The sequence below is a fragment of the Talpa occidentalis genome, unplaced genomic scaffold (genome assembly GCF_014898055.3).
Source record: "Talpa occidentalis isolate TD23 unplaced genomic scaffold, MPIMG_talOcc4v2.1 talOcc4.12, whole genome shotgun sequence".
NCBI classification, from domain to species: domain Eukaryota; kingdom Metazoa; phylum Chordata; class Mammalia; order Eulipotyphla; family Talpidae; genus Talpa; species Talpa occidentalis.
This window is the reverse complement of record NW_023601212.1, coordinates 56,468-78,213: the sequence shown is the minus strand read 5'-3', so window position 1 is coordinate 78,213 and position 21,746 is coordinate 56,468. Positions and strand designations below refer to the sequence as shown.

The 21,746-nt window shown below is 52.7% G+C and overlaps 2 protein-coding genes across 4 annotated transcripts in view; both read left to right on the top strand.

Annotated features, from left to right (window-relative positions):
• The first annotated feature begins 2,128 nt into the window (after positions 1–2,128).
• CHORDC1 (cysteine and histidine rich domain containing 1) lies at positions 2,129–19,048 on the top strand. Its single transcript, XM_037504724.2, has 11 exons — positions 2,129–2,243; positions 5,000–5,049; positions 6,905–6,961; positions 7,937–8,094; positions 9,885–9,988; positions 10,799–10,857; positions 12,023–12,093; positions 12,951–13,056; positions 15,739–15,858; positions 16,290–16,352; positions 16,593–19,048. Exons 1-11 carry the CDS (start codon positions 2,180–2,182, stop codon positions 16,737–16,739), a joined length of 999 nt encoding a protein of 332 aa, XP_037360621.1. The 5' UTR covers positions 2,129–2,179; the 3' UTR covers positions 16,740–19,048.
• The window catches only part of LOC119240381 (zinc finger protein 717-like), an 18,853-nt gene continuing 12,638 nt past the window's right edge, over positions 15,532–21,746 (top strand). The window contains exon 1 of one of the 3 annotated variants that reach the window (XM_054692944.1): positions 15,532–15,537. The gene's annotated coding sequence lies outside the window, so the exon portion shown is untranslated. Of the gene's footprint in view, positions 15,538–20,382; positions 20,453–21,551; positions 21,690–21,746 lie in introns of those variants that run through there. The other 2 variants (XM_054692946.1, XM_054692945.1) reach the window with 2 other exon arrangements.

Here is a 21,746-nt window from a genome sequence, read left to right as displayed (position 1 = left end):
GCCTGGGGGCGACCCCCTCGCGGACACCCCGCCCCGGCGGCCAGTCCCGCAGCTGCTCTGGCCGCGAGGTGGACCCCTGCGGCGGCGCGCCCACCCCCGGCACCCATCCCCGGGCGCCCACCCCGGCGCCCACCCCCGGCACCCACCCCCCGGGCGCCCACCCCCGCACCCACCCCCCGGGCGCCCACCCCCGGCACCCACCCCGGGCGCCCACCCCGGGCACCCACCCCCCCGGGCGCCCACCCCCGGCCGCCCACCCCCGGCCGCCCACCCCCGGGCGCCCACCCCGGGCGCCCACCCCCGGCACCCACCCCCCGGGCGCCCACCCCCGGGCGCCCACCCCCGGCACCCACCCCGGGCGCCCACCCCGGGCACCCCCCCCCGGGCGCCCACCCCCGGCACCCACCCCCGGCACCCACCCCCGGCACCCACCCCCGGCGCCCACCCCGGGCGCCCACCCCCGGGCGCCCACCCCCGGCACCCCCCCCGCACCCACCCCCGGGCGCCCCCCCCCGGCACCCACCCCCGGGCCGCCCACCCCGGGCACCCACCCCCGGGCGCCCACCCCGGCCGCCCACCCCCGGCCGCCCACCCCCGGCACCCACCCCGGGCCGCCCACCCCCGGCACCCAACCCCGGGAACCCACCCCCGGCACCCACCCCCGGCCGCCCACCCCGGGCCGCCCACCCCCGGCCGCCCACCCCCGGGCGCCCACCCCCGGCGCCCACCCCCGGCCGCCCACCCCCGGCCGCCCACCCCCGGGCGCCCACCCCGGGCGCCCACCCCCGGGCGCCCACCCCGGGCGCCCACCCCCGGCACCCACCCCCGGGCACCCACCCCCGGGCGCCCACCCCCGGCACCCACCCCGGGCCGCCCACCCCGGGCACCCACCCCCCGGGCGCCCACCCCGGCACCCACCCCGGCACCCACCCCCGGCCGCCCACCCCCGGCACCCACCCCGGCCGCCCACCCCCGGCACCCAACCCGGGAACCCACCCCCGGCACCCACCCCCGGCACCCACCCCCGGGCGCCCACCCCCGGCACCCACCCCCGGGCGCCCACCCCCGGGCGCCCACCCCCGGCACCCACCCCCCGGCGCCCACCCCCGGGCGCCCACCCCCGGCACCCACCCCCGGCCGCCCACCCCGGGCGCCCACCCCCGGCACCCACCCCCGGCACCCACCCCCGGCACCCACCCCGGCACCCACCCCGGCGCGCCCCCCCGGGCGCCCACCCCGGGCACCCCCCCCCCCCCCACCCCACCCCGGCGCCCACCCCCGACCACCCCCGGGCCGCCCACCCCGGGCAACCCCCCGGGCCGCCCGGCCCCACCCCGGGCACCCACCCCCGGCGCCCACCCCGGCCGCCCACCCCCGGGCCACCCCGGGCCGCCGGGCAGCACCCCCCCGGGCGCCCACCCCGGGCACCCACCCCCGGCCCCCCCCGGCACCCAAGCCTCGAGGGCTGCGCGGCACGAGCTCTGGCCGCGCCCAGGGCTGCGGGGCGCGGCGGCCGGGGTGCTGGGGGCCGGGGCCCCTCCAGCGCGGCGCCCCAGCAGCGACCTCCGGGCAGGCGGGCGTCGGCGTTTCAGGTGTGCAACGCCTGGGCCGCGGCCATCGGTCACTCCACGGGGTCGCCAGCGCCCTGGACGCCCGAGGCGCCCGGACCCCAGGACCAGGGAACCAGGCGAGGGGGCGCCGGGCGGAGCCGGTCTCCGGCCGCGGGGGCACCCGCGGAGCCTCCGGGCGGGCCACCCCCAGCCGCGGCCCGCCCCCCCCGCCCCCGCCCCGCCAGGCCCCGCCCCCGGCGCGCGGCCCGGCGTCCCGCCCCTCGCCCAGGAAGGCCCCGCCCCCGGCGCGCGGCCCGGCGCCCCGCCCCCAGCCCCCGGAAGGCCCCGCCCCCGGCGCGCGGCCCGGCGTCCCGCCCCTCGCCCAGGAAGGCCCCGCCCCGGCGCCCGCCGCGCGCCCCCTCAGGCCGGCCCCGCCCCGGCGGCCCCTGGCCCGCTCGCCCCGCCCCGGCCGCCTGGTTTTCCCCTCTGCGCCTGCGCGACCGGAACCTTCGCGAAGGTTCCCGAAGCGGTGGTGGCCGTTTCCGGAAGCCGTCAGGCCGGAGGTCGCCCGGGGCAGTCGCGGACGCCGCCCCGTGGTTCCGGTGTCTGGGACGCGCGCCCGCGGCGACATGGCGCTGCTGTGCTACAACCGCGGCTGCGGCCAGCGCTTCGACCCCGACGCCAACGCGGACGGTGAGCCGCGCCCGGGGCCCGCGCCCCGGCCCCCCACAGCCCGGGGGCCCGCGCCCCTCCCCCCCCACAGCCCGGGGGCCCGCGCCCCCCCCCCCGCCCCCCCACAGCCCGGGGCCCGCGCCCCTCCGCCCCCCACAGCCCGGGGGCCCGCCCCCCCGCCCCCCCACCCGGGGGCCCGCGCCCCCCCCTCCACAGCCCGGGGGCCCGCGCCCCCCCCCGCCCCTCCACAGCCCGGGGGCCCGCGCCCCCCCCCCCCCCCACAGCCCGGGGGCCCGCGCCCTCCCCCCCCGCCCCTCCACAGCCCGGGGCCCCGCGCCCCCCCGCCCCCCACAGCCCAGGGGCCCGCGCCCCCCCCCCCCCCCACAGCCCGGGGCCCGCGCCCCGCTCCTCCTCCCTGACCCCCGCGACCCCCGCCCCTCCCCCCTGACCCCCCGGCCCCCGGGTCCCGCCGGGCCGGGCCGCAGCTCAGGGCACGGGGGCGCTCGCGGGCGGGCTGGGGAGCGCCGGGCGGCGGTGATGCCCCGAGGCTCCCCGCGCGGGCCGCGGCTGGTGGGGCGGGCGGCCGGGGGCGCGCTTCCTTCCCGGGGCCGCCCCGCACCCTCGGGGGTCGGGAGCTCCCGGGTGACAGGGCCGGGGCGCGAGGCCTGCGCCCCGTGCGCCCCGAGAGGCGGGGAGGCCCGGGCCCGCGCGGGCAGTGCTGGGGCGGAGGGCGAGCCTCGCTGCGGGGCGGCGTGCTTATTGGGGGTCGCGCCCCAGCGTGAAGGGCGGCGGCGGCAGCCAACGGGGCTCTCGGGAGACTTGGGGCCCCCGCGGAGGTCGCCGGCTGAGTGGGAGGTTGAGGAAATGGCGGCGCCAGACCCCCGCGACACGAGGGCGGGGGCCGGGCTGCCCCCTGGCGCGGGGCGCCGCGCTCACTTGCCTTTCAAAGGTGTGTTTGCGCGTCCAGGGCCCGGGGCGCAGGCCGGGGGTGCGAGGACTCCCCAGAGGCAGAGTGGGGGCAGAACAGGCGGGTTGACTGAAACGAGGGGTCTGCAGCACCCTGGGGGTCGCTCCCTGGGGCCGGGGTGGGGGGGTGGGCTCAGGCCGCAGCTGCTAGCAACCGCGCAGTAGCCCCAAGACTGACCCCTGCGCCCCCAGGGAGCCCCCCGCTAGGTGCCTTGTGCTGGTCTGTGCATCAACTCGCAGCGCAGCTCGGCCTCCTCAGTCCACGCCCTGGTCAGCTTGGTGGCTCCCTGTGTAGCCCCCGCCTCTGCTGTTCCCCCCAAGCCTGAGCTCCTGCTGGCCGGGCCGGCCCTCCTGCTCCCGCGGTGTCTGCGCCGGGCTGGGAGGACTCCCGCGCCGGGCCGGGCTCCGGGGCAGCTCCAGCCTCACTGCCGAGGCTGCGGGTCAGTGTGGGGCAGCAGTGCAAGGGGCAGCGCTGCTTCTCCTTGAGCTTCCGTTCAGGGGGGTGCGCGTGCCCGGCCGCCCGTGCCGAGCCCCTGCATCGTGGGTGCCAGGAGAGTACCCGAGGCTCAGCGGCCACCCTGAATGCCCCCGGAACGCCGCATGTCCAGGCTGACGCCCGCCTCGGGTGGTTACACCGGGGCCCTGTTTGTACATGTTGAGCCTGTTTCTCCAGAGTCTCCCCGGGAGTCTCTCGGGCAGACTCGGCGCCCAGTAGGGGATGCTTAGGGGGTGCTTAGGTCTGACGTTGCGGAAGGTCTCGGAGCTAAGCGGATTTTCCTGCGGAGGTTCCGGGGCTGTCGGTGTCCCCAGGTGTGTTCCGCACCCTGTCGCCATCTGAGTTAGACGCCGTCTGTGTGAACCAGTCCGCGTGCCTCACAGCCGCCCCCGGCACCCCCAGCCCTGCCCACCCTGTGGACTTCTGCACCCCAGGGCGGCCCCTTTCGGGCCCGGGTGGGGGTCGGGCAGCCTTGCAGGACGGGTGGGGTGGCTTCTCCATCCCTCCCCTGTCCTTCCCCCTCCACAGCGCCAGGTCACGCCCGTGCTCGCCGCCTGCGCGGTGCCCTGGGCACTCAGTCCCCCGTCCTTGTGCGCGCTGCTGGCGGCGGCCCTTCCGCTGGCTCCGAGCTGTCGCCCCGCGTCTTCAGGGCTGGCCTCGCGCGTCGTCTCCAGTTGCCCGGTAGCATCTTGCTCTGTCTCGGGTCCTTTCCAGGACCGTGGCAGTAGCCGGCTCGTGCGTGTGGGGCCCGGGTCCCCCCTTGGTGTGGAGCCGCCCGTCTCTCCTCATTTCGGTGGCTGTCCATGTGGTTCGTGTCCACAGTCCAGTGGGCGGGGTGGGTGCAGTCCCCATTGTGGGCAGGCCGGGGTCGGTCTGGTGTGTGTGACCCCTGTTGTCCCCCCTTCCTGGAGCCCTCGGCCTGAGACTGGCAGTCTGTGCGGAGCCGGCCCGGGGTGCCAGGTGGGGTGGGGCCTGCTCTGCTACGCGCCTCGCTGTCGGCCCCCTCTACCCCGGCCGTGCCAGCCCTCCCCTCGCCGCCCCGACCGCAGCCTTGCCCGTGGCGGAACCAGGGGGCCCCCGAGGTGCAGGGGGTGCTTCTGCTGCAGGGAGCGTGCCGAGCGCCCATTTGTTGGCCCTCTCAAGAGGGAGGACACAGCCCGTGGTCGTGCGCCGTGGCGTCCGGTCCAAGACTGTCAGAGCCCCGCGAGCCCCAGGAGGAGTCTTGCCCGCCTTTGGCAAGGGGTCGGTGTCGGTGCCTGGAGGGGATGGCTGTTTGCCTTGATGACCAAGTGACTTTTCTCTTCTGTCTGCGCAGATGCGTGCACGTACCACCCGGGCGTCCCCGTGTTCCACGACGCGCTCAAGGTAGGAGCTCCGCGCCAGCTCGGAGTCTGGCCTGCGGGGCGGCCTTGGCGCTGACCCCTCTCCTGTCCTTGCCTCTGCCGGGGCCTTGCTGCCGACGCCCGCCTGCCCGGAGAGAGGCTTCCCGGAGGACGAGGAGGCCGTCGCGGGTGACCTGCGGGCTGCCCGGTCGTGAGGCTGTGCTGCCGCTGCCCCGGCTCTTGCTTCCGCACCGTGGGGCGTTGGACCCTGATCTCGGGGCCCCAGGAGCTGCAGTGCACGGCGGCCTCTGGATTTGGGGAGAGGCTGTGCTGCTGGGGTGTGGCCCCTGCTCGCCCTGCGTCCCATAGCGGCAGATAGCAGCGGGACGCTGGGGCCAGGTTTCCATCGCGGGTTTAGGGGTTGGTTTTTGAGCCGCTGCATTTTCCTTTTTCTAACTTAGACGCAAACGGCACAGTGCAGGGTCACTGCTGTGTTCTCAGGCGCCGCCCGTCCCGCACGGAAATAGGGCCGCTGCCCTGCGCCTCTCCCACCTGCCAGGGCCGTGGCTGGGCTCCTTCGGCCTGTAGCTGTTGGGTGGCCTCGTCTGAGCGGAGACCAGCAGGGTTTGCTGTTCTGACTAGTTTTGGGGGGGCCTGCGTGCCAGACCTGACTGCCGACATCCTTTCTGGCTGTTAACCCTGGACAGAGGACACTGCCTTGGGGGGAGTGTTGTTTGGGGGTGGGGTGGACTTGCACTTGCTGGACGCCATCTGCTCTGTTTCTCTCACTGTGTGTTTCCCCGGCTTCTCTCCTGTGGCGTCTCCTAGTTCTAGCACGTTTTGCTGCTTGTCTCTCATGACAGCTCATCGCTTTGTTCTTACATGTCGCCTCTCTGCCGGGGACTTCCGCCCCGTGCTCCCATTTGTGTGTCCCCCGCTGCCAGCAGCGTCCACCGCGCACAGTTCCTCCAGAGCCCAGCGGCCCTGTGCCGTCTCCGCGCTTCGGCCTGGACGCCTCGTGGTTCCTCCGTGTTCTCCAGGCCCGGGGCTCACCCTTGTCTCTGTTCTGTGAACACGGGTGGCAGACCCAGACTCCAGCCCAGTGACTTCACTGTAGGTCACTTTCTTTCTGAAGTTCTGTGTGGCCGAGTCATTCTGAGGTTAAGCGTCGCACTGCCCAGAGAAGGAACATTTTGATAATCACAGTTGAAGATTTGGAAAAGGGCAATACTTGCTAAGGAACGGCAGTTACCAGCCATATTCTCATGTGTTTATTCTTCCTTTCTTCCTTCCTCATCTTTTTGAGGGCCCCCCCCCAGTTCCCATGTTGACATTTGGCAACAGCTGGTCTGTTGAGCGTGTGTACCCCAGAAGACCCAGCATTCCTGGGGCAGTTGCTAATATCGGAGTACGGTGATAAAGCTTCTGCTCAGCTGGGATGATCTAAAGATAACTTTTCTACCACTAATTCATTAAACCCTTTCTTAGGTTGCAGTAATGATTCATCTATATCAAAATTCAGAGTAAAGTGCTAAGTTGCAGCCGAAGGAAAAATTTGAATTAAAAGTATATTTAAATTTTTCTTCAAAAGAATCTTTTTTGTGAAAAATTGCTTTTTGTGAAAAAAATTACTAGCAGCCCCTCCCTTCGTGCAGTATGTTGACGAACACAATGTGTATTTTGTGATGTGCTACGTGACAGCTAGTCCTTGGCTCCAGCAGCCCGAGACTGCTGCTGTTCTCCCCCCACGCTGGAATAAAGGTGACCAAACCACTTACTCCTTTGTTCGTAAATCATGTCACTTTCATGTTCATGTATGTAAGTGCAGGTGGTGTTTTTTGGTGGGCTTAGGGTCTTATGCAGACACAATTTTCAGTTTTTTTTTTTCTGTTTCTTAGGGTTGGTCTTGCTGTAAGAGAAGAACGACTGATTTTTCTGATTTTTTAAGCATTGCAGTAAGTATTGCTTCCCCACCCCGCCAGGTTCTCTCCTGAAAAATACGTGTGATGGGAAGAGGGAGATGTGAAGAATAGCAGTTTAGACATGTACTGACATTCTCATTCATTAGTCTCCACGTAGAACCTTTCATTTAAAGTGGAGTTCACTTCCCTTGCAGTCCGTAACATAAGGAATTTATCTTTGTTTCAGATACTGAATTTTCCAGGTCTTATTACCCGCTTTTCCATTTACTGTTGCTCTTGAGTTTAGTCTCAACGTGAAGAATAGGGAAGTGGGGTGCAACAGTTTACAGCATTTTTCATTGAGAACAATACATTTTCATCAAACCCACCACAGTATTGCGATACCCTGTTACTTTGGGTACCCGTGGGAAGGACAGCCAAAGCTGCTAGTTAAATGTCAGACCATTGCCGTCAGGACCACAGCGGCATTAACAGGCATGTAGTCCTCAGTGGGGCGTGGAGAGGCAGCCGGCGTCCATCCAGTGCTTCTGCCACCTGCCAGATGTGCTGTAGTTAACCCTCTGGGAACACCTGTCATTACCTCCACTTTCCTGATGAGTACATTGAGGTTAAAATGATTAATTGACTTGCTCAAGCTCATACATATGGCAACTCAGTTGGAGAACTGGGGCTCAACGTAAAACCTTTTTGAGTAAACTGCTTCTGTATAGAGTTTGCAGAGACACTTTGTGAGTCTCCAGAATTTATTTTCTGTGAATAAGAAATTTATACTATTCTTTTCATAGAATAAGTAGATAGGTATGTATGAAGCATAATGAAACACTGCGATACATTATTCAGACCTGAGAATTTATCTACAAATGTAGCAAGCAAGCTTGAAGTCCTGTTTTTAGCTTTTTTAAAAATAAGTGCACATGATAAAAGTAGAGGAAACGTAGAGTAGAATTTATCAGTAGGGGAACGGTAGTCCTCTCCCAGCCTGACTCGGTGAACATGTCTTACTGACAGGGCTGCACCAAAGGCCGGCATAATAGCGAGAAGCCGCCTGAGCCAGTCAAACCTGAGGTCAAGACGACTGAGAAGAAAGAACTTTCTGAATTGAAACCCAAATTTCAGGAGCACATCATTCAGGCCCCCAAACCAGTAGAAGCAATAAAAAGGCCAAGGTACACCTCTCGCAGTCGCGCGCGTTCCTCCCAATGCAATAGTCACCATCATTCCTTGTGTTCTGTGATTTTGCACAGCGCTGTGTTTACGTTGTGTGGACCCTCAGCTCTTGGCCCATTGGGTTTTCCCTTTGATTTGCCCTCATGTTTTCCTTGGATGCCTGAAAACTCAGTTGCATCATTACTGGTAAATTTGTAATGTATCAGATGTGGGTGGCATTCTACCTGTTAAAGTACTTTCAGAACACCTTTTACTCATTTTCCAGAAGTGCACCCACGCGCCACGGGCACTGGGACCAGCCACAGGCTCTGTCTCGCACGTGCCTGTTGGTGCCACGGTCACATCAGCTCTTCTCGTGTCACTGCCGAGCCCCGCGCTGGTGTGTCAGCAGAACCAAAATGCCACATGTAGACCCGGCTGGTTCTTGGCCTCAGACGCCCGCGATCACATGTTCATGCTGTGGACTTGTGTCTTCCCAACCTTTTCTTTGTTTATTTTAAATAAATTTATAACATTGGATATTATCCAGCTCAATTGACTCTTTGGTGTTTACTCGTTCATTTTCAAGAAACTGCTTCAAATGATTTTTTTATCCCTCGTTATTCTTAATGCCTTGTTGGCTGATCTGCCAGTTAACAAAACAAACTGTCCGGAAAAGACAAGAATTCTGGCATGGCTCATGGAGTGGAGACTTACTGACAGTATGTGTTACGTTGGCTCCAAATAATGAACTAGTAATAATTGTACTTAAGAAGAAGTGAGAAATTAAATGATTTCTCCTAAATTCACTTGGGGGCATTATAGAGATTATGAGAATGTAAGTTTTTATGGACTTTGTCAACACCTCCTGTATCAGTAATTTTTCCCATTAGGAGCACAATGTAACATAAATAATGTATGATTTCTATTTCCATTACCGTATTTATTAATATTCTTAGCACATACCAAATAGCCTTAAATTGTACATACAGCACTTAACCATTATGAAACATTAGGGGATATAGTTGTTACCGAATTGTTTTGGTTGTTTTTTTTTTTTTTTTTTTTTTGTGGGACCCTCGCCGGTGGCCGGGGAACGAACCAGCACTGCAGAGGCTGCGGGCAGCTTTGCAGGCCAGCGCTCAACCGCTGCGCCACCAGGGGAGGCCCTGGTTGTTTTTTTTTTTTATAAGATTTACTTATTCATATAAGAACTAGGGTCTAGGCCAGAGGTGCAGGGGGTGAAAGAACTCACCAGAGACAGAGTGGGGAGCAGAACAGGCGGATCCACTGAAACACTGCTGAGGGGAACAGCAGGGAGACCCGAGAGGTCTGCTGCGCCATGTGGGTTGCTCCCTGGCTGGGGATTGAACTCAATGCTGTCAAGGCTGGCGATAGCTTCATAACACTGAGACTTAAACCCCGTACCCCAGGGAGGCCCTGTTGCTGTGTTTTTTTAACCCCACTGAAACTGCCTTGTCATATACTTGTATCTGAATTTGTAGGAGCTTATGCCACTGGGCACATGCCCCAAGGGCAGTGTCTCCCCTGGCAGGAATATGGGACATAGGAGCACTACACTTCAAGAAGCTGCTCTTCTTGAAGGACTTGGGTTTCTAGTTTGTGCGTCCTTCCCAGGGGCTCTGCTTTGCTGTTAAACAGTTACTTGTGAAAAACATTTTTTAATGGGAAAAATTTGACTTAGGGTATTTAGCTTCTCTTCCTAAACAGGCTCTGGAGTATATTAATTGTGAGTACAAGAAGTATTTTGGTACATCAGTAATGCTAATAAAGTTTTAAAATTCTGCAGCCCGGATGAACCAATGACAACTTTGGAATTAAAAATATCTGCCTCCCTAAAACAAGCACTTGATAAACTTAAACTGTCAGCAGGGAATGAAGAAGATAAGAAGGGTAAGATTTTGTTGTACTTTGTGTTTTCTCTTGTACTGTGGCCAGTCATTTAAGAGACAGTGGTGTAGCGTGGAAAAGCACATTGTAGTAAAGAGCTTTTCCCCCCAATTGCTGTTATATCATGGAGTGACACTGGGATTTATTCCCTTTCGCTTTTATTAAAATGAGAACCTGAGAAGCTTCTTGAAGGTTTTCCTCCCCTTCCCCATCTGCCCCAGTGTGTTTGGGCCCCGTCCAGTTCCAAGGTACAGCCTTCGCCTGCCATCAGCATGGGGAGGACAGGGGCTTGCTAGGCTGGACTCATTGACGTCCTGTGAGCTGATGGTCCAGGACACCTGCTGTGGCAGAAATAGTGCCAGTTCCTGGAGCAAAAAACTCAGTAACATCAGTTATGGAAAAAGAATTTAAAAAAAAAAAAAAGTGACTGCCTTTTCATGAAATTTTTTTCTATGATTACTTTTTAACAGTGAATTAAATGTCTTTGTTAATGAGACGTACACTATCTTCGGTGATCTCTCACCTGCGTGGGAGGCCGGGAAGGAGGGCCCCCCCTCCTGGTCACTCACGGTTGGGGTGGCGAGTCTGGTGGCGCTGGGGACAGACAGGACTGGTGTCCTCTGGGAACACTAGATCTTTAAATGTATCGCCTAAAAGGTCACCTGAAAAACTTCAGATTTTTATTTTAAAATACCACCTTCTGTGAGTCAGTTTTTCAGGTAATTGTTGTATGGAAAAGCTTGCTGTTGTAATGGCGCTGCAGTAGAGTATGTTATTTTTCTGTTTCCGATTTGATTTTATCCTTCGTTTCAGAGGAAGACAGTGATGAAATTAAGATTGGGACCTCGTGTAAAAATGGAGGGTGTTCAAAGGTACACGTTTTGTAAAATCTGTCTTGTGTCTTGGAAGTAAAATGTTCATTTTGAAAAGGGAGTGCGGCTCCCTGCAGGCCCTGGGCCCCGCGCGTGCCCGACACTGCACTGGACAGCTGGGCGTGGGTGAGGGGCTCGCCTTTGAGGGCTGCTCCGGGGTGAGAGAAGGGGTTGGGCAGGTGAGAATTTGGTGACTTCTGACTGTACCCAGTGCATGTATAAATAAATCTTTAAAAAAAGAAAGCGTATAGAATTTTATTTTCTGTACTTTTAGGTGGTTGCTATCAATACTGAGATAGAAAATATATTACCGGCTGCATTTATGTTTTATTTTTTTATTTTAAAGATTTATTTATTTATATAAGCACTGGGTACAGTCAGAAGCGCAGGAGGGTGAGAGGATTCACCAGAGCCAGAGCGGGGAGCAGAACAGGCAGACTGATGAAATACACTGTTGAGGGGAGCAGCGGGCGGCAGGAGAGGTCTGCGCACCATGTGGGACCCTCCTCCGGAGGCCGGGGATTGAACCTGCGCTGCAGAGGCTGCGGGCAGCTTCGCAGCCCAGAGCTCAACTGCTGCGCCACCAGGGGAGGCCCTGCATTTATGTTTTATTAACATAATTTTCTGTGAATTCATCTGTAGAGCCTTCATCTATAGCAACAATGGGGCCCAGATATACCAGACAAACCCTGGATGTAAATATAGGTCTGCAGCTTATTTCACCCTTCCTAGGGATAGGAAATCATCACTCTAGAAATTCCAGAATAGACTATTAGATTTTCCTTTTACTCCATAATGCCCACATGGAGCTCATACACATCAGTTGTACCAGTCTGTTGAGGGTACTAACACCTTGGTTCCACTGTTGTTCTGTAAACTTAAATACCCGAGTATGCTTGGACGGGACCACATACCCAAGTTTTGGAAGCATGTTAATACTACCGCCTCCTTCTCTATTTGCCTTTTTCACAGGGAACTGAAACTTAAGCATGTCCAATTAAGAAAGAAATCCTTTTTCATTATTGAAATGACTGTGGTGAATTTATGGGTGTTCTAAGTAATTGTTATTTCTTCAACACGAACATAGTTCAGTGAGGCCAACAGCACTACACACGTGAGATACAGCATTGAGATACGCCACTAATTTTTCTCTTTTCTCTTTTAGACATACCAGGGCCCGCAGAGTCTAGAGGAAGTCTGTGTGTATCACTCTGGAGTGCCTATTTTCCATGAAGGGTAACTTACACGTGTCTAAACACTTTATGGTAGAGGTTAGAAAAGTTAATATGCCTTTAAATATTATTTGCATCATTAGGTATTCCACTTTCTGTTTGTATAATCTTTGTAATAACCTAGACTTGGGGGTTTGTTGTTTTACATGACAAAGCTGCAGTAGGTCACAGTTACACAGCCCTTCTGATTCAAGTGTCATCGTTTTCCTTTCTCCTATTTCAGTTTGACAGCCTTTGTACTTGAGCTGAAGGAGCTTGTGCATTGCGGGGCATTTGTTATTTTTGGCCCCAAGACACTAAGGTGACACATCTTCAGGGCCCAGAAGACCCATGCTGGCAGCGTCAGGGAAGGACCTTGTTCCATGTTGTGCTGTAGTTCATAGAAGCACAGTGTTGGGTTAAAATCTTACCACTCTGTTTTTATATTCCCTAGGACTCTGAAGTTTTACTGTGGTTTTGTTAGATTTTTCTCAAAGGTGGATTTCACTTATTTTGGGGCTGACCATGTTTTATAAACATCAGTTTTTAGTGTGTTTGCACGTTCTTACTCTCCCGGACTATTAAAATGTGAGGACTTAAAATTTTTGGTAACTTCATGGGGAACTGGCATGTGGGTGTCAGTAAAGGCGGATTTGGTGCTTTGTGATGGTGTAAGCACCTTCACTAGGAGTCCAAAGCTGGTGCTGCCGTCCTGGCTTCAGTCTTCTGGTAGTTCTGACCGTGCAGAAGGAGAAGCACTCGTGAGATACTGACGTTGCGCATTTATTTATTGATGTCCTAAAATCACACATCTAGCTATAGCTACAATATTTCTGAGCTTAATTGTGAGATTTTCTGAATATTTTCTACTATAATTTAAAGGATGAAATACTGGAGCTGTTGTAGAAGAAAAACATCTGACTTTAATACATTCCTAGCCCAAGAAGGCTGCACCAAAGGGACACACACGTGGACTAAGAAGGATGCCGTAAGTAACCTCTGCAGATCACATACCAGGTGTTTGCATCTCAGTTGTTTTTAAAAGATTGTGACTGTATTGTCATTAGATTTTAAAAAAAAAAAAAAAAAAAAAAGTTTTTTCTCACCCTCACACAGTAAAGCGTCCATGTGCCCGAAAACTAAAGGAGGAGGCATCAGCTGGGAACCTGCGCACCCGTGTCGGGTGCAGGTGTGGGGGAGACTCCTGCCCGCCAATACTGACACATTTTTTCTCTTGTTCCATAGCCCTATCCCATTTTATGTGTTTTTTTTTTTTTTTTTTTTTTTAGTCACTGGTGTATTAAATTTTTAGTCACTGATTCCCTTTTAGCTACTTAAAATTTCATTTGACCATTTATAGATGTACAGACTCCTCATCTGGTGACAAGCTAGGCTAGCACACTTGTTTCTTTGCATTTTATTTTGAATTGCCTGCGCCTGCTGTAGGGATATTTAGCAACAGAGAAAAGAAACTGACAGTTACTACTTCCTGAACAGGTTTTTTTTTTTTTTTTTAAGATTTATTTATTTATACAAGAACCAGGGTACAGGCCAGATGTGTGTGAAGGTGAGAGGATTCACCAGAGACAGAGCAGGGAACAGAACAGGCAGATTGATTGAAATACACTGCTGAGGGGAGCAGCAGGCGAGACAGGAGGGGTCTGCTGCGCCAAGTGGGAATCTCCCTGGCCGGCTGTGATCAAACCCGCACTCCAGGCTGCGGACAGCTACACAGTGCTGCACTCAACCGCCTGTACCGCCTGTGCCACCAGGGAGGCCCAGGTTTTTTTTTTATTTTTTTTATTTTTCTCAAGATATATTTATGTATTCAAGAACTGGGGTAAAGGTGGAACTGAGGGGTGTGGTGAGAGGATTCACCAGAGACTGGGGAACAGAACAGGCAGATTGACCAAAGTATACTACTGAGGGGAGCAGGGGGTGAGTCAGGGGAGGTCTGCTGCGCCATGTGGATTGCTCCCTGGCCAGCCGGGGATTGAACTCATGCTACAGTGGCTGCGGACAGCTTCATAGGTTGCGTCTTAACCCCTTGCACCATCAGGGAGGCCCCTGAACAGGTTTTTGAAAAAGACTTGGACCATGCAGGTAATTTTCTAAAGTTCTTTAACTTATAGGTAGGCCAGCATTTTATTGCTAAATAAGAGTGTGTGTATGTGTGTTAGCTGTTGTTAATGTGTTACATGATAAGTCAGTTTGGTGTGTTACATTGGGACTAGTAACACCCAACAGTGAATCTTTCAGTATATGAGTCTTTTAACATAGAAAAATTATAAAAGTTCAGATTGCTGTAGGGATTCACTTACTGTACATTTGAGTGTTTTGTAATTTCTGTTTCTTGGTGACACAAATGTATCCATCAATTAAAGATAATTCATCTACCACTGTAAGCTTCCAGGAATGTTTTATTAGCACAAAAAAATAGTCTCCCTATATTTTCACCAAGGTCCAAAAGTTTAAAGTTTAAAAGTTTAGTTTGAAAAATTAAAATGTCTTTTTTTTTTTTTTTTTATTCAAGACTCTCTTAGAGCATAATCCTTAATGAAGTAATACTTTTTTCAAGTGTTAAATGTCTGAGCTAGTAACTTAAGGGCAAAAAATGTGGGTGATACAAATAATTTAAATTCAGTTAAAATAATTCTACATATATATGGATATATTTTGCCTTTTACAACAGTAGTGTCTCATAGTTTCCTGTATTTGATGAAATTACTGTCATTTATAGAACAAATCATAATTTATCTCAATTTAAAAGTTACTGATCTAATAATATATCACTGCTAGGTAGTAATCATTACCATAATAATAAAAAGATTACCTTTGATAATAATCAAAAGATTTTGATTATTATCAAAAGTACTACTTTTTTGGGGCCTCCCCGGTGGCGCAGCGGTTGAGTGCTGGGTTGCGAAGTTGCCCGCAGCCTTTGCACCACCGGTTCGATCCCCGGCCACCAGGCGAGGGTCCCACATGGCGCGTAGACCTCTCCTGCCGCCCGCTGCTCCCCTCAGCAGTGTACTTCGTCACTCTCTCTGTTCTGCTCCCCGCTCTGGCTCTGGTGAATTCTCTCACCCTCCCGCACCTCTGACTGTACCCAGTGCTTGTATAAATAAATAAAAATAAATCTTTAAAAAAAAAAAAAGTACTACTTTTTTGACCTACTTTTTCTGCACATTTGGGAGGAAAATAATTATTCAGTAATAACAGCAGATAAGTTATAAATGGTCAATTATTCTTTTCTACAATTCTGATGTAGAAAATAACCTGTAAAAGATGGTAAGATATTGGGTGGCATATTGCATTAAGCAAGGTCTGCCTCACCTAAGTCTGCAAAGAATGTTCCTGTGATTACTTAGTCTGTTGCAGAATGTTAAAAATAGATGATGTTTAGTAGGAGCTCTTAGGTTTTTTTTTTCCCCATGTGAGTAATACAGTGCTGAAGGCAAAACATCAAGTGAAAGGAATAAGCTTGCTCTCAGATCATAAAACTAAAGGGTATTATGTCATGTGTTTAAATTTCTTGGTGGAAACTTGAGGAATTGTTTGCCCTTAAGACACTTTTGCACAGCAGTTTTTCCTCAGTTGGACAAAATTCATTTTATTTAGGAGATTTTGTAGCACTTTGAAAATTCATAAAGTCATTCTTCTATTACAGGGGAAAAAAGTTGTTCCCTGCAGGCATGACTGGCATCAGACTGGGGGTGAAGTCACCATCTCAGTGTATGCTAAAAATTCACTTCCAGAACTCAGTCAAGTTGAAGCAAATAGTACATTGGTAAGGACACTGAGAAAATTCTTCTGTGAAAATTGTCTGTATACCTTGTTCTTTATGTTAAATGTCTTAGAAAATATTACTCGTGTTTGAACTGATTTTAAGATGAGATCTTTTGACCTTTCCCATTTGAAATTATTTTCACAGATATTTAAATGGAAATTTCTGCATAGTAGAGTATTCAGGAAATACTAACCTCACTTAAAAAGTTTATCAAATAATATGGCACCTAGTTCTCAGTATGACACCTCAAGTGAATTTTTCTTTTGTTAAACAGAAAATTTCTTTTCTCAGATGAAAAACACAATATTGGGAGTTTCTTAAAATAGCTTGAGTCATTCTGTTCATTGTTACCTAATGTTTATAATAACTGTTTCATGTCATAAACTTTCACTTTGAATGTCATCATTTAATCAGCTTTTTATCTTTTACAGTTAAATGTACACATTGTATTTGAAGGAGAAAAGGAATTTCATCAAAATGTGAAATTATGGGGTGTAAGTATTGAATTCAGATTTTTTTTTTTATAAAGAATAACATTTTTTGCAATAAAGACAGTACTTTAGTAGGCGTTGGTGCAAGGTAGGGTTATAACTTACCATTATTTTTGAGCGAAAGTGTAAATCGAGGTATAAGAATGGCCTCGGAGGCTCGTGTTCTTGATTATTAGCATAGACTAGATCAGTATTTTCCCCTAAGACTGACAGCACTGCCCTGTATTGCGTGTTGTGTTGCAGGTGATTGACGTCAAGCGGAGTTACGTGACGATGACCGCAACAAAGATTGAGATTACAATGAGAAAAGCTGAGCCTATGCAGTGGGCAAACCTTGAGCTTCCTGCAGCCAGAAAGCAGGAGCAGCACAAAGATGACAAAACAGAATGAGCTGACGGGATGATGTTCCTGCCTGTTTCAGAACCCTTAGTGTGTGGTGACGTGGTGGCTGCTGCTGTACCTTTTTTTGTTCTTGATGATGTTGAATCTGGCATTTCAGGGTCAATAATTGGTTCTTAAAAACCAAAGTCAGTTTCTCTTTTGTGCCTCCCATCTTCATTTTGAGTTGCTGCCTTGCTTGTTCATTTCTTCGCATCAGTAGAACTATACGAGTCCTGTACTTGAAGCTGGGTAAGCGCCATCGACAGTTAACAGTATTTCTTAGTGTAATACGATGTTAAGCAGAGAAATGTAAAGCAACATTTGTTGCACTTACATACCTTTCAATTAGCCTATTATTAATAAAACAGGTGAACTGTCAAATTTTTAATTAATGTTTCCATGAGTCTGCGTTCCTGTTGACACGTGAACCTCTAGGCCTGACTCACAGGGCTGTGCCCATGCGCCTGGCAGGTCTCCGCAGCGACCCGCTGGAGCTCCTCTGCTGAAGAGTTACCCTGTGCTGCCTGTTGACAGGATGAGTTTAGGGCATAGGAAACACAGGTGAGAGCTCTGAGGTATCAGCTTGGCAACATTCAGCACTCTACAGACAGAGCAATAACTTCAACCCTCTTTGTCCTGACTGCAGTGTCTGAATGATGTCATGTCTAAATCGTACCTGATTTTATAGCCCGCGGCCTCCTCAAACCTGTAGTTATATAAAGAGAAATTGTGTACATTTGTGTATAAACCCTGGTGGATAACTGTATCTGTAAACTTGAAAGACTTAACGGAAATAAATTAGGGCATCAGAACTAAATATTTAAATTTTGTGACAGTTGTCACACATTAAATAAAATCGCTTATTTCTTTTGTAGGTTTTTTTTTGTGTTTTTTTTTTTTTGAGATTTTCATGAAACAGCTTGGCAATCCTAGGTGACACAGTATTGATTATTGCACTTTATCAAGTAGCGGTTACACAGAATTAGTCTTAATGCTGATTGAGCCGCCCACTGAAAGATAGGTTCATTTTGAGGCACTGCAGAGTTAATGAAGAAAATTAAAATTAATTTTATGAATCGAAAACTCTGGCAGAGCATAATAATTACCATTCTAAAGAGTAAAATTCCTAGTTCCGAAGCCCTTTGCATATTTTTCTTTTCTTGGAATTTTTACAAAGAAAAATTTGTGCAAATAACAGTGTCTGAGCTGCAGTGTCAGCCCACCGCTGTGACAGTGGCCACTGTTAGATGCAGTGATGTGAGGATTTAATGGCCTGGCCTGCAAAGAAGTAAACATGTGGCAGTTTGATTTTCATCACCTTAAAAGCTGTGACAGGAAATTTTTGGCAGTAAAGGTTGGACCCGAGGAGAAGGTGTCAGTTTGCAGCATGCCACCTTTTGCGGTTCTTTTGTTATTTGGGCACCTCGGTTCATTTGAAAACATGAAATCTTGCTGTTTGGGGGATGGTTGGTACTTTATTTGATTTGAAGTAATTGTTAAACCTTTTTTTAATGTTTTCTTCTTGAGGCTTTTTTCCCCAGACATAGGAATTTGTGATTTTTAATATTTAAAGCTAGTGGGTTAAATAGCACTTTCCAGTACTCTCCATATTTGGATTGGCTGCATTAGTAGCGCTTTCCTTTTTTTACTCCAAAATACCTCTGGATTTGTTGGCCAGATACAAATCTAGGTGGCACTGACCTTAGATTCACCTATGATTGAGTAGAATGTTTCATCAGTGTGTCAAAATTTTTTAAATGGTAAACTTTCCTTGTTTCTCTAGAAATAAGCACTGTCTCAGCACTCAAGGTAATGACTATTAGCAATGCAACCAGCCGGTTTATCACATTCTTGGTAGCTAATGTGAGTGCCAAACTCAACGTGGGAAATCTCATGTAACATAGAACCTTCACAGAACTAAGCAGTTAGCAACTTGGATGAGACTGTTAACTACAGTGTTCATTTTGATCACCTATTTCTAGGTGCAGCTGTATTTAAGGACAGTTCTTAAGGCCTAGCCTTATTTTTTTGTAATAAGCAAGTAGTTTATAAACAATTTATAAGTTGAAACCAACTTCCATCGACAGATGTTCATAGGTCAATGATACAACATCTTGATGAACCATATACTGGCAAAGAAATGTAATGATCTTAAACATTTGAAAATTTTTTAAGATGACTTTGGATTATTGTTCTGCCACCCCTTGCTTTAAAAAAAAAAAGTCATTCCCCAATCTGAAAATGCATGTCATGCAATCACCCACAATAAACAAAATTTTAAAAGCTTTTATGAGGTCTGGCGTCAATTTTAGGACATTTGGATATGTGTGCTGTTGCCTTTTTTTTTTTAAAGTTGGTGCTTGTGATTTACCTGTTAGAACATGAACATGTGTGTTTCATTGCAAATTATTTTGATCTGGCTTTCACAGTGGGTATTTGATTCTTTTGCCTATGTCGTCAATCCATGGCCTAGGGTCTGAAAAGCAAGCTAACTTCAGCTTGTTTTAGGTTTTCTAATAGGTTTTACCTTCCTTTCTTTTCGCTATTGGCTACCCGGGGTTGGGTGGGTTGGTTTTTTTTCACCTGCCTGCTTTTGAACACTAGCATTACTGAAGTCCTGAACTTGCAAAGATTTTCTTCTGCATAGTAGTGATTTTAAATGTGTATGTAGTTCTGAGTTACGAAGCATTCCTCAGGAATGTCTTCTAAAGAGCATGTTCTTATTACATGGTATCAGTCTTTATTAATTTTGGAATTTAGTAGGCCATCTTTAATTTCCATTGAAGTGAAACAAGATTCTTAGTGGCCTAGGGGTGGAGTCTCGGACTGTCACTGCCAAGGCCTGAATTTGATCCCCAGCCAGGGAGCTCCCCACAGAGCGCAGCATACCTCTCCTGTCTCCCTGCAGTTCCCCTCTGCAGTGAATTTCAGTGGATCCACCTGTTCTGCTCCCCACTCTGGCTCTGGGGGGTCCTCTCACCATCCTCCCACCTCTGGCCTGCACCCCAGTCCTACGCAAATAGAATCTTAAAGGAAAAAGTGAAATAAAACCTCCACGCATCATCATACTACTTTCAGATTATGTCAAAATAGCTTAATTTTCACTCTCTTTGACTGGGTAGCTCATACTGTCAGAATGCTTAAATAAAGTGTCGCTGATCTACTAGGACGACGGAAAACCTGGAACCTGTTGTTCTTTCCCGCTTCCGACAGGGAGACTGGGTCAGAGTGATCTGGTTTGTTGAGATCCCTGTGGCGCTGAGTCCCGCTTGCCGTTTGGTGCTTGTTCATATTTTATTTGTAGGATTGATTTTCAGATGCTCTTGTCCCCGCGCACCGTCGCGGCGGCGGGCCCGTGTGTGGGTCGGGTCAGCGCTGGTGGCCACGACCCAGGCCCTGGGCGGGTGTTGGCGCCGCCGGGGCCGGGGGCGGGGGGTGTTCTGTCGGGGTCCCCCGCCGTCGGGGCGCAGCGGCTTCAGGAAGCAGACTCGGGCCTGGGGCCACGTCGGGTCTCAGGTTGGCGCCCAGACAGGGCGGCCTGACCCGATGTCTCCGGATTGGAGTCGCGCCTCGCTGCGGGGTGGGGCGGGGGCTTTGCCCTGAAGAGCCGCGGTTCCCGCAGCCTCGGGGTGCAGTGTCCGGGACGCGGGGTTGCAGTTGGCGGCGGTCCCCAGGGGTCTCCCGCCGGCGTCCTGCCCCCATCGCCTCATTCTTCAGAAAGGGTGAGTGGGCCCCGAACGCGCCGCTTCGTCCCACTGTTGATTTGAAAGCAACAGCGGCGGGGACTTCAGATGCAACTCACGTTTTTCTCCCCTTTGCCAAATCATTTCGATGCGTTTTAGAACAACCAGGGACTTGCAGGGAAGTGGCAAGGCCGCCGCGCCGCCCCTCCTGCCGCCGGGGAGCTGCCCCCGGCCGGCCCCGCGTCCTCCTCGCACCCGCTCCCCTGTCTGGAGGGCAGGCGGCCCCACGCCCCGCTGCAAAGCGGAGACGCTTTCCCCCTGCCCCGGCAGCCGCCGATGTTCCGTCTAACGGCACAGAAAACGCCCTCTTCCTCGCGGAGCTGCTGTGTGTGCTCTCGGCGCACGGCAGTTACCGTAAGGGCTGAGCCACATTCCACCGCGGCCCACCCGTCTCTCGCCCGTGGCGCACACCTGGGCTGTTTCCACGAGGCTGATGCCAACAGGCGGTGTCTTCCTTGTTGCGCTTGTGTTTTGGTTAGTGCTAGAAGTAGAACCTGGGGGCTAGTAAGTATGTTTCGCCTTACAAGAAACTGCCTCTTTTCCAAAGTGGCCCCCAAGGCTCCAGTCCTATTAACGAGGTGTCCACTGATCAGTCCCTGGGGCGCAACAGTCAGCCGGGTGTCCCGGTCATACCTCCGGATGTGCAACTGCTGCCCCAGGGCCGTCAAGCGTCCTGCTCTTGTCTAACTTGAAAGGAGCCTCTAAGCTACACCCACATTCATCACCAAAGCCTCTTTCCAGATGAACAAGATAAGAAGTCCAAAATCAAAATACAGTCTGAAAAGCAAGAATTTAGGATACTCTGAGTAAAGCCAGGACCCTCACCATGCAGATTTCTGGAGCTACATCTCTGTCTTGGGATGAATTTTTAATGTGAATCCAATCCACCGTGTGTGTGTGAGTGCAAACTTCTAATGAATAGCTCCCGGACGTGGTCCCATACTCTGCTTCTCTAACCAGTTCCCAGGTGCCGCTGCTGGTCTGCAGGGTCACACTTGAATGCTCCCAGTGGGTCCTTCCTATCAAGACAGCAAAACTGCTTTCAAAAGTTACATCTGACATGTACTAAGATCAACGTGTGAAAGACTTCTGTGAAAGTGTGAAGCAGCCTGTAAGTTTTTCACAGCAGAAAGTAAGGAAGATTTTACAAGTAAGAGAGAATCGAAGCACTGTGCTTTCTAGAGTCCGGCCTTCCTGCCCTCCCCACTCAAGGCAGGTAAGACTGAACCAATAATGAAACCCCTTTTTTGTGGAGCCTTATTACAGACCCATG